A 12058-nucleotide genomic window follows, 5' to 3' on the forward strand; every position below is an offset into this window, starting at 1 on the left:
CATTGGAGTTGTGTGGAGAGGGGAATTTGCACTTTGTCCCCCACATTACCCAGATACCTAGGACCGGTTCGCTGCCAGGAACTCCTGTAGCGGCCTCATGCAAAGCCTGCAGTGTGGGATGAGGGGTACACAGGATGCCATGGTCCCGAGTAGTTGCATGCAGTGGCGTACTTTCCGCCATTTGTTCAGTGTGAACGCCCTGAGCAGCACCCCAATGGTGCCTAGCCTTTCCTGCGCAGGGTGAACGTTGGGCTCCAAGAAACACTAGCCTCTTCGATGCCTGCAATAAGGATTTCCTGTAGTTGATGGCGAAGCCTAGGGTTTGAAGGTGACACACTGTCACTCCTATGGATTGGCTTGCTCTTGACGGGGCGCGTACTAGCCAGTCGTCTAAATATATATAGACGTAATGGCCCTGCTTGTGGAGACTGGCTGCCACAGGCGCAAGGTACTTTGTAAAGGTACGAGGGGCTGACTTCAGGCCAAATGGAAGCACCCAGAATTGGGACGCGGACCCCTTGCTCACTGTGCTCAGAGAGGCACAGATCCACCTTGCTGCTGAGGCCCAACAAGGCTGAAGCACATGTATGGGGTTGCTGTTGGTACTCTTGCTGAGAAGAGAATTGCCATAGCATTTCGGTGCTGGAATGCCCATGTGGGCGGACAAAGACTGATATGCAAATGAATATTTCCCTTCTGTGAAAGGTACTGTGAGCTAAAGTGTGGCTGCGGACTCTCAAGTGGGTACCTTCGCAAAGAACAGGTCATTTAGCCGTGTTTGTTCTCAAAGAGGGGCGCCTATAGACTTTTTATGCGTTGTCCGATGGGTTATACTTCTTGTCTAGCTGCCCTTTTACTGCTGGAGTAGTGAAAGGGCACTTAATTGTTTTGAGGTCCTCCTGCCAGACGTGATCAAGGATAGGATATTTTAGGCCCCAAGTGCCACAGGCCTTAAAAGGGGTCTCTGCTTTCCCTCCATCCCCACTTACCTGTCTCATGTTGATTTAGCAATGTAGATTTGTTGATCCAACAATGTAGATACCAATGATGAAGAGAAAAAAATGCTATTTTTGTTCTATCCCGATGATTCTATATGGAGAAAAACCAGAGGACTCCCTCACCTTTAACACGCAGTTAGAATCAGAAGGGAAGGGGAGGAGGAGGGACTAGTGTCTAGCTACTTGAAGTCCCATTGGCTGGGACCAAAACCACCCATAACAAGGGTGATAGGCTACAAATTAGAGTTATCTTGCTTTTAGCAAGGGAAATCAAAAGGTAACCGAGGATTCCCAGCCTGACGCCGGGGAATATTCACAGCATGTGAATCTGTGAAAGATCCAATGCTGGAGAATAGGCTATTTAAGCTGTGCCTAATTAATTTTGCATTTGATTAGCAAATGCAATATGTAAGCATTGCACATTATTAGATTATAGTTATTATAGCGCCCAGGTTTGCATTTCAACCTAAATATCTGCTCATTTCCTATATTCGTTACCACTCTATACTCGGTTTAGCATAGACAATCCAGTCATTACTTTTCATTATTGTCTCAACATTACTGTATAACTTTCGGTATAGTATACCCACATATTCCAGTTTATTTGTATTTCTGTGTCCCGATTACAAATGGAGTGCCTCCAACACACATGTCTTTGGTGACAATTTGATGCTCCCATACTACATTAAAGCTGTTTTAGGGGGTATGACATGCATTACTTACCGTAAAAGCATTTCTGATGATTGTATCTGCTTAGAATCACATGCTGTGCATATGGTCCGACATCCAGTGGTAACCGCAGAGTATTGCATCTTGTCTTTCGGAGACCGAAAGGGGACGTCGGCATAGGCGTGTCTGAAACACTATCCCTATCGTGACGTGTGTAGTACCCAAAATCCCTCACGCACCGAGGTCCCTCCGATTGTATTTTTTCTGCCATGAGGGAGCCCAAGGCTATAGTGAGTGAGTACATGAAGAGAGAAAGTAGTAAGAAGTCTATGTTCCTTCCACCCCGAGCGGGGAGGCAGAGAGGGCGCATGTGAATCTAAGCAGAAACAATCATCAGAAATGCTTTTACGGTAAGTAATGCATGTCTTCTGATGCTTGTTAATCTGCTTAGAATCACATGCTGTGCATAGACTAGCGAGCAGTACCCGGAGTTGGAGGTGGGTTGTGAGAAGGAACAGTAGAAAAAAGATGTCTTAGTACTGCTTGTCCCACCTGAGAATCAGACCTAGAATGAGTGTCTAGGCAATAGTGTTTTGTAAAGGTGTGTACAGAACTCCAGGTTGCCGCTTTGCAAATGGACTCTAGGGGAACATTTGCAATGAATGCTATGGATGCCCCAGTGCCTCGAGTAGAATGTGCTCTAGGCTTGAAGGGCAGTTCTCTCTTTGCAAGAGTGTAACATAGTGTGATGCATTTGACAATCCACCTTGATATTGCTGATTTAGAGACAGGGTCCCCTTCTCTACCAGCTGCCACTGAAGCAAAGAATTGTTTAGTTTTCCTCAGTGGTTTAGTTCTATCCATGTAGAACATAACTGCCCTGCGCACATCTAGTGTGTGAAGGCTTCTTTCGGCCATGTTAGTAGGTCTCTGGAAGAACGTGGGTAGTTCGATTGACTGGTTCACATGGAACTTCGAAATAAATTTCGGCGCAAATCTGGGATGTGTGCGCAGAACTACCTTATCTTTGTGGACTGTAACAAAGGGGTCCAAAACCGAGAGGGCCTGTAGTTCGCTAACTCTTCTGATAGAAGTGATAGCTACTAGAAAGGCTGTCTTGTAAGTCCGGTCTTTCAGACTAGCTTTATGCATAGGCTCAAAAGGGGGTTCCATGAGCCTAGTTAAAACCACATTTAGATCCCACCCAGGGGCTGGGTGAGTGATGGGGGGATACATTCTTTTAACCCCTTCCATAAAGGCTTTAATCACAGGTATTTTCCACCACAACACCTTCTGCTGTGACGTGGTGTATGCTGACAACGCTGCTAGGTGAACCTTTAAGGAATTGAAGACTAACCCAGAGTCCAACAGATGGGTTAGATATAACACAATGTGTGAAGGCAAGCAATCGGTGGGATTGACGGTATGTCCATGCATCTTTGAGGGAGTTGCAGATGTCCAAACTCTATGACCTCAGGAGCCAGGCTGCTAAGTTCAGAGTTTGTGGGCATGGGTGCAGAGTCTCCCCCCTGTCCTGAGACAACATGTTGTACGGGCAGGGCAGCTTGACTGGTGGGGAGAGGGACATTTCCATCAGGTGCGCGAACCAAGGTTGGCGGGCCCACATGGGAGCCATCAAAATCATGGTGACTGGTTCCTGGTGCATCTTGTGTACTATCTTGTTCAGAAGGGGAGTCGGGGGGGGGGGGGGGGGGGAGCGTAGACAAATTTCCCTGACCCAGTTATCCAGAGACCGTTCCCCTTGGATCGGTTCTGGGGGTACATGGAGGCGTAATCTTGGCATTGGGCGTTCTCCTGAGTAGCAAACAGGTCGATCTCTGGAAACCCCCATTCTGCGAAGACGTTGTATACAATGTCTTCGTGCAGTCGCCATTCGTACTCTTCTGGCAGAGGAAATTCTCTGCTGAGTACGTCTGCCAGAAGATTGAGTTCCCCATGAACATGTTGGGATATCAGGAACATCTTGTGTTTGAGAGCCCATATCCAGATGTTTTGGGACAGCTTGGATAGCCCTGGAGAGTGAGTGCCCCCATTGCTGTTGTGCTGTCGGCTAGGACCAGCACTGTCTTCCCTTGCAGTTGCTCCTGAAAGGCTTTCAATGCTTTGAACACTGCTAGTAGCTCCAGTTGGTTTATATGGTTGGACGCTACCTGATGGGACCACACTCAGTGCGCTGTCTGTTGAAGCAGGTGAGCCCCTCACCCCGTGAGAGATGCGTCTGTCGTGAGAGTGGCTTCCACTGCAGGGGTGGTGAAGGGTTTCCCCTTCAAGAGGTTCTCCCTCGACCAGCACTGCAGAGACAGAACGAGGGCTGGCGAGACAACTAACAGATCTTCCCATTGTCCGCTGGCCTTACACCACAGGCTGTTGAGCCACTCTTGCATGGGACGCATGCGCAGCCGCGCGTGGAGAACCAAGTATATGCATGACGCCATCATCCCTAGCAAACGCATAGCTTTGCATACCGTCACCTCTCGACTGGCTACATACTGAGGAACCTGAGAGAGCATGTTCTGAACCCTCTCGCTGGAAGGGAAGACTAGAGCGTCTTCCGTACGAATTAGAGCCCCCAGGAACTGTTTTACTTGGCTGGGGACTAAGCTGGATTTCTTTTCGTTGATAGAAAATCCCAGGCTGAACAGTAGGTCTACTGTTCTTTGGGTGTTCGAAAAAAAACAAACGTCGAACGAGTCCCCCGTGATGAGCCAACCGTCGAGGTAAGGGTAATCTGGAACTGAAAGTCTGCGCAGGTGTGCCGCTGCCACTGCCAGGACCTTGGTAAACACCCTTGGTGCTGAGGCTATGCCGAAGGGGAGTACCTTGAACTGGTAGTGTTTGTCCTCAATCACGAACCTTAGGCAATTTCTGTGCGCTGGCAGCATTGAAATATGAAAGTATGCATCTTTCATATCCAATGTTGTCATGAAGTCCCCCTGTTTTAGCAATGGGATCACCTCTTGCAGCGTTACCATGCGAAACCTCTGGGGCTTTATGAACTTGTTCGCTGGGCACAGGTCTAGAACAGGACGCATGGTAAGATCCTTTTTGGGTACAAGGAAGTACACTGAATAGATACCCTTGTTTACCTGAAGAATCGGGACGGCTTCTATGGCATCCTTTCCCAGCAGCGCGTCAACCTCTTGGATCAGGATCTGCAGATGTTCCGGTGAAAGGCGTTGATGTTTCGGCAGTCTGAACTGTGGAGGTCGGGCGAATTCCACGCAGTAATCGTGGGCGACCTTCTTTAAGACCAACTGGTCTGAAGTTATCCCCTCCCATGCCTTGAGGAAAGATGTTAATCGCCCCCCGACCGGGGAAACATGGGAGGGGACCTGGACTTGGTGGTCATTTCTGACCCGAAGTTGAAGCTCCTCTGGAATTGGAGCCTCTGCCTCTATTCTTTCCGCGCTTCTGACCCCTCTGGGGGTAGTAAGTGCGGCTTGCAGCCGGTTGACTTGAGTTGAAGTTGCCGTGCCGCAATTGTTATGAGAGGCGCGGGCTTGTCCCCGAAAGGACGGCTGAGAATTACTGCCCCTCTGTGAAGAGGGTTTCTGGGAAATTTGGTGCAGCGACTTAACAATCTCGTGCTCCTTCTTGGCTGTCTCCAACGCATCGTCTACCGCCTTCCTGAAGAGGTTGGCCTCTTCGATGGGTTTGCTGATAATGGATGCCTGGGTCTCAGGCCTGAAACCCGACGTGCGCAGCCACGTGAGCCTCTTTAGGAGAGTACCCTGTGCGAGAGACCTGCCTTCTGTGTCTGCGGTGTCCAGGGTATTCTTTACCACATTCTGATTGGCAAGTTTGCCCTCCGAGACAATGGCGAGAAACTTGGCTCTGGTTGGTTCCGGAACCTCTTGAAGGCCTTCCTGGAGTAGGTTCCATTGGGCGTCGACGTAGCTTGCTAGTAACGTCGTGTTATTGGCAATCCGGACGGTATAGGCCGCCGCCGACGTAACCTGTTTGCCTAAGGCATACAACCTTTTGGATTCCTTGTCCTGGGGTGACTTTCCCGTGGCAAGGGGAACCCCTGCTCTCTTGCGAGTGTTGGTCACCACCAGCAAGTCTGGGATTGCGTATCCTTTGATATAAAGCGGGTCGGTGGGGGAGGGTCGGAAAAGTTTTGACCCTTGGGTTCACAGCCCTAGTCTGAGCGGATAAGAGTAAGGAAGGGGCCAGCCGTCTCTTTACAGAGCTCAAGAGAGTTATAGACTGGCTTGCCGGAGGCTTTTCATTAATAATGTCCTCTGCGAAATCTTGTTCGGGCAAGGCTTCAAGCGTGGCAATTTTAAAGAATTCCGCTGCTTTTTTCAACATGCTGTTGAAAGCCATTTGATCATCCACCGGGGAAGCTTGTCGAATCGGGGTGGATTGGGGAGAGGCGAGGCAAACGATATCAGAGTTGTGATCGTCCTGCTGGGTGTCCTCCCAGTTGTCCATTGCCCCTTGATCTTCCCCATAGTTGTCCAGAAAATATGACTCCTCTTCTTCTGTATAGATGTCTCTATACGTGCCATCTGGACATCTTCTTGATAGTCAACTTGGTGTTGGACATATAGGTGTTGGACATCTTGTGTTTGAGGGTTAGGGTCTACCCGAGCTTTTTTCGGTGGAGGTTGATCAGAAGCCCTGAAAAACTGCTCCAGCCGATCCATACACCCCTCAAATTGCTCCGTGGTCCACTTGGATGACCCAAATGGACCTAGCTGAGTAGGAACCGCGTTCTCCACCCTAAGGCGTTGAGAGGATCTCCTCAGGGTGCTTGAGAGGGGTACCTGGCTTTCTTCGTAAGAGTCTTCGGGATCATCTCCCAAATCAGTGGAAAACTTTTCGGCAGATTGGCCCATAACTGTGGGCACAACCGGAACTAGGCCCACCGCCGTAGCAATCCTATCGATGCTCTTACGGATAGTCATTGAATCTTCGGGAGACAACGCCTCCGATGATGTGTCAGCAGTGAAAAAGTCTTCTGCGGCTCCAGAAGGGCCAGCGGATGGCTTCTCGGGTAGAGGCCTACTCGTAGTTTTCGGGCCTGTACGGGCCTTGGAACCCTTGGAATCCGTCGAAATTTCTTGTTCTGAAACTTCGGCGTGTGTAGTTTGGGGAGTAGCGCCCTTGTTATGTTTGTTATGCCCAGTCGTCATGCGCCGCTGTGGATGCGGGGAAGGCTTCGGATCAGACCGATCCGCGGGCACCGCCGAAGTTTCCGGCAGACCCGTTGGCGCTTTCGCCTTCTTCGACAAATTCGTCGAGGAGGGCGCTTGGGTTGTGTGCTTTGTGTGGTGCGATTGTACGCCCCTGTCACCGGGTGTGGTCCCTGTAGCAAGATCAGAGTCGAGCCTGGAAGGGTCGAGTACGGGCGTGGCAGCCCTAGAATAGTCCGCCTCAAGGTCTATAATGCCTGCGTTGGACGTTTGGTAATCCGATGTACCCCCGTCACTTTCGGCTGGTGTTGCGGCAGGGGAGGGAGGCTCCACGTGTGACATTCCATACGCAGCCCACCGCTTCAACCGGCGCTCCTTAAGGGTTTTAGGTTTAAGGAGTTTACACGCTGAACACCGCTTTTCGTCGTGCCCTAGGGGGAGACAAGCGTTACACGACGTGTGCTCGTCTTTCCACGGATATCTGACCCTGCACACAGGGCAGAATCTAAATGGAGTCCTTTCCATAGCAGAAGGGAAGGGTGACCTGACCAAAAAGGAAAGCAGTGGAAAAGAGGAAAGACATAATAACAGTATGGCAAACCCCAAGCACACTCTCCCTACTGTGTAGGCGGGCCAGAAGGCTCGACCACATGGAAGTCCGAACGCCGGATCTTAGACACCGGAATCCACAGCCGTAGACTATTCCCCCGTAGTCTTCGTCGAAGATGTTCTTGATGGGCGAAGTGACTTAACGGGGAATAAAACCGACAATTCGGTAAGATAAACAATGTCTCATGAAGAGCTCCGCTATAGGGCGACCAGTTATCTGGGCGGAAAAAAACAATCTGAGGGACCTCAGCGCATGAGGGATTTTGGGTACTACACACGTCACGATAGGGATAGTGTTTAAAACATGCCTATGCCGAAGTCCCCTTTCGGTCCCCGAAGGACAAGATGCAATACTCTGCGGTTACCACTGGATGTCGGACCATATGCACAGCATGTGATTCTAAGCAGATTAACAAGCATCAGAAATTTATTTTTCATCATCTGTGAAAAAGACATTGGGCCTCATTACGAGTCCGGCGGTAGCCGTGCTGGAAAAACCGGCAGGCTGCCGCCAGACCCAAAATACCATTCCGCCTCCGTGATTGCCAGAATCACTGGGGCATTACAACACCGGTGACCCAGTAATTCCGGAGGCGGAATTCCGTAAATCCCTATTCCCATGGAGATGGGGACAATGGAAACACTGGTTCCATCTATGACGGAGCCGGTGTTTCCATTTCTGCCTGCAGGCGGGTGGCGTTACTCCCGCCAGGTCTTACCTGGGGGAGTGCCACCTCCCGCCTGCAGAACTCGGAATCAGCCAGTCCGGAAACAACGGTGGCGGCGGATTTACTGCCACCATTGTTTCGGGACCAGCAAGGTCATAATGAGGCCCATTGTTAGGGGTTATTTGATGTTCATGTTTGGGGCATTTCATGAAAATATGTGCTATGATCAACAATATATTAGGGCGAGTTCATGGGGATTTTGATGCCATTTTAGTGCTAATAACAATAGCAAATGAATGCTGAAAAGTAGAATCTGGTAAATAATTGTATTAATATATGCCTCTTTTGGAAAATGCCCACCGGACCCCTTGTCAGGATTACAATTCTCTTTGACGTTAGGTTTATTTTGGTCAATGGGATCAAAGTGTCTTGAATCTACAAGACTTGTAAGCATGTCTCCTTTGCTTGGAGCGAGAGGTGCTTCTCAGAAATTAATTATTTTCCTGCTTAATTTACTGGGCCAATCAGTTTTAAAACACATCACTATTAAAAAAAAACAATGGGAATATACATTTTAGAAATAGTTAACACACTCAAAAATAAATGTAGTGTGCTTGCACAAGACCTCTGGACCAATGGGCTGGCTGTGCCACCAGATACACAGCCTCCTAAAAATTATTTGGGGCCTGGAACTACATATCTTTAAAAATTAGGCACTGTGCTGTGCTCTTTCACTCCTATGCACCAAGATAACAATATAGTCCCTGGGTATACTCACAATGTTGCAGTTTTTGGGATCCACGCACTGGAAATGCCGCGCCACCTGTAGGATGGCATCTCTTAAGTCTGCAACCAACTCGGTCTGTTTGATGTTCTTACACTTTAAGGACTCAACGTCATCTTCCCCTGGAAAGAAAGTGGGTTGAGAAAGGTAGAGATGCACACAAAGAAGCCCAAGTTACATACCTACTGCTAAAATTGCCAACATAGCAGTGTATGCCCACTAGTAGTATTGACTGCCCTATGGGTGTACCAAAAGCCAAAGCTGCCGACCCCACACTCTAAAGCCATTTCTAAGACTGTCGGCACTGGGCAGGATATTCCCTACTAAGTAGAGAAGCCTGAGCAGTGTACTCCCCGCTAATGCTGGCAGCCCTGAACCCTTCATAGGCAGTTTACAGTGCCAGAAATTCGATCCATGTACACCCACAGGGCCCTGACCAGTTTAGCAAACTCTTAAATTTCCAATCTTGAGAGGGGTATACACATTAGGAATCCTCAATGTCTCGGGAGGATATCTCAGGGGCAACGTGCTCGCCTTGGAAGCAAGACGATAGAGCATCACAGGTTCGATGCCCGGGTCCGCGCTTAGAAACCTTTGGGTATTAAGCGCGTTATAAATAACCAATTATAATTATATAATGTTCTGAGGACAAGATGCCACATGACAACACTGGCAGTCCAGAGCAGTATACCCACATCTAATACTGCCAAACTGAGCAATACACTCACTCAATGTGCTGGACAAAGACAGTGCGCCCACTGCTAAACGTGTCAGCATCTATGACCAGTGCCACCACTGCCAGCTGTAAGTAGTATAACCAGCCATTCAAATTGTTGCAGACCACAAATCTTTACTACCTAAACGGAGGCAAATGCTCCCCAAATAATAAGATGGGGATTAAAAACACCCTGAACAAAAAAGGAAACTAGGCTCACATAGGTTCCTAGTCCCTTCTTCCACCCACACAACTTGAATGGCATTCTCAATCAATGATAGCAGCTGACCAGTGCCACAGAAATGAGGGCTAACCTCATTACTTCCTGACCTTAAGAAGAACTTTAAGGTAAAAATGCAATTTTAATTTGCATGGCTTACATCAGTTTTAGAGATAAAAATATATTTTTCTTACCGTAAATGTAGCCCCATTGGCTATTACCATTGAGGTATGCCTACTGCTGTGAATGCCAACCTTGAAGTTCAGTATAATGTATTCCTGGTGCCAGTTGTGAGGAGAAGCTTGCTCACTGATAAGAGGGTAAGCATTGGGCAGCATTCCCATGGTAAACACTACCAGACCTGATCGTATGCACTGCTGGTACGTACAGCCCCAAGTTGTATACCCACTGCCACATTGCCAGCACTGAGCAGTACACCTACTACTAATTGTATCCTCAATGCTGGCAATACCTGGTAGCACTGAACGGTATATACAAACGGCTAACATTTCTGGCTCTGAGGGTGGTCTCCAGTGCTAATCCTGCTTGCTCCAAAGTGTCTTCCAACTGCTAACACAAATCTTCCTGTTTTAACCCTTTCCAGGAAGCTGATAGCCTGACTTCATTTATAAGGTGAGTGAGACTCACCTTCCACTTCCACCCTGAGCACCAAACTGAGGACAGCATCTGGGTAATAAGAGGCGTTCTCCCTATTCCTTGCAGAACTTAAGTCTCGCTCCCCAACCTATGTAGTGCCTCTAGTGGTAATGGAGCGGGGTCCCAGTCTCACCGAACAGTAAGGTTGTGATTCCTGATTTCCTGCGCTGGCTCTGGCGTCGGACGATCTAAAGAATGGGAAAGAGAGGAGTTAGCGATATAAGAACAGGACTCGACAAGCCTACGCAGTTCATGCTGTATAACCATACTGTGGCTGGGGAGCAGAGGAAAAATGACATGTGTGACTGCACTGGACAAAGTACGCTCATGTAGCATATTGCCCTAATATTGACAGTAATACTACCTGAAGGTAGAAATGCTTTGTGTGCCTTGTACAATTATGTTGGAAGAGCACAATCTGAATCCTAAGGATGTGAATAACTTTCAGTGACCTGTAGAATAATGTTACAATAAAGCTATTAAGAACATTAAGAAGGGGGAAGCTTTCTGTTCTTTGCACCCTTACACCTGTACTACTTGAACGCTTGGCCATAATGATTATCAGATGGCACCATGCCTTTGTCCAATTTGAGCACTATGGTTGGTACAACAATGGTGTGATAGCAAAGTACCAGAATTATTTGTTTTGCTGATTTTATTTGTGTTATGGTTTAACCAAGAAAACCATACACACTTGTATTTCAAAAATACATATAAAACAGTGAATTCATAAAGAACCAAACACAGAATTATACATTTACGCTTTACAATTATAATACAATAACTGATGGCACATAACTAAATTAAAATCCATATCATCCGGACATCACAGCCAAAATGTGTTCAATGCATCTGATAGATGCCAGAGTCAATGCAATCGATCTGCGATACAAATATTTCTCCAGAAAAGATCCATATCCATTATTCTATATTGTTTCATGTGCAGATAAAAATATTTGCAGCTTATTGACCTAGATTGCAAACAGTGTAATAAAAGATGCTCAATAGTTTCAGTCATACCCTGGGCATTACATAGCCTACAATGTATTAAGGATCTTTCAAGGCCATTTCTTGCAACCCCAATGTCCAATGTAGGTAGCAACTTTAAGCGGAATTGAATATTGCTCCTCTGGTATTGCACAGAGGTAAACCGTCATTGTAGTCAGAGTAAAAAGGGGGACCTCCTTGCTCTCTATTCCTGTAGAATATCTGCACCTCATTTACGACTCCCAACAAGGCAGAAACAAGTGTCTGAGTTGCTGATGGCATCCTTGTTCAGAACAGACCTCCCTGACATTTCGGTGCTGGATTGTCCTTCTGGGTTAGCCGAGAAGACATAAGGAAATTAACATTTCACCTTTGGCATGGCACAGAGTGCTCAAACATAATTTGGAAACTTTCCCGAGTGGGTTACATTCCAGAGAACATGTCATGTGGTCTTGTCCATTCTCAGTGTGGGACTTCGCATTTTGGCAAATGGAACATGGAAATATCCACAAAATAATTATCCGATGCAGACAAACTAGCGCAACAACGGTCTGACCAGTTAAATATCAAACTTTGAATGTTTTGTAAA

General features: G+C 47.7%; 1 protein-coding gene across 18 annotated transcripts in view; it reads right to left on the reverse strand.

The window, feature by feature from the left end:
* The window catches only part of SGSM3 (small G protein signaling modulator 3), a 685370-nt gene that overhangs the window by 174425 nt on the left and 498887 nt on the right, over positions 1–12058 (reverse strand). For all 18 annotated transcript variants that reach the window (XM_069652912.1, XM_069652902.1, XM_069652903.1 and 15 more), the window contains 2 exons: positions 10616–10670; positions 8885–9012 (listed from right to left, as the gene is read on the reverse strand). In XM_069652912.1, coding sequence (XP_069509013.1) covers positions 8885–9012; positions 10616–10670 — 183 coding nt within the window. The remainder of the gene's footprint in view (positions 1–8884; positions 9013–10615; positions 10671–12058) is intronic.

The sequence above is a fragment of the Ambystoma mexicanum genome, chromosome 3q, assembly GCF_040938575.1.
Source record: "Ambystoma mexicanum isolate Mex_15411 chromosome 3q, UKY_AmexF1_1, whole genome shotgun sequence".
Lineage (NCBI taxonomy): Eukaryota > Metazoa > Chordata > Amphibia > Caudata > Ambystomatidae > Ambystoma > Ambystoma mexicanum.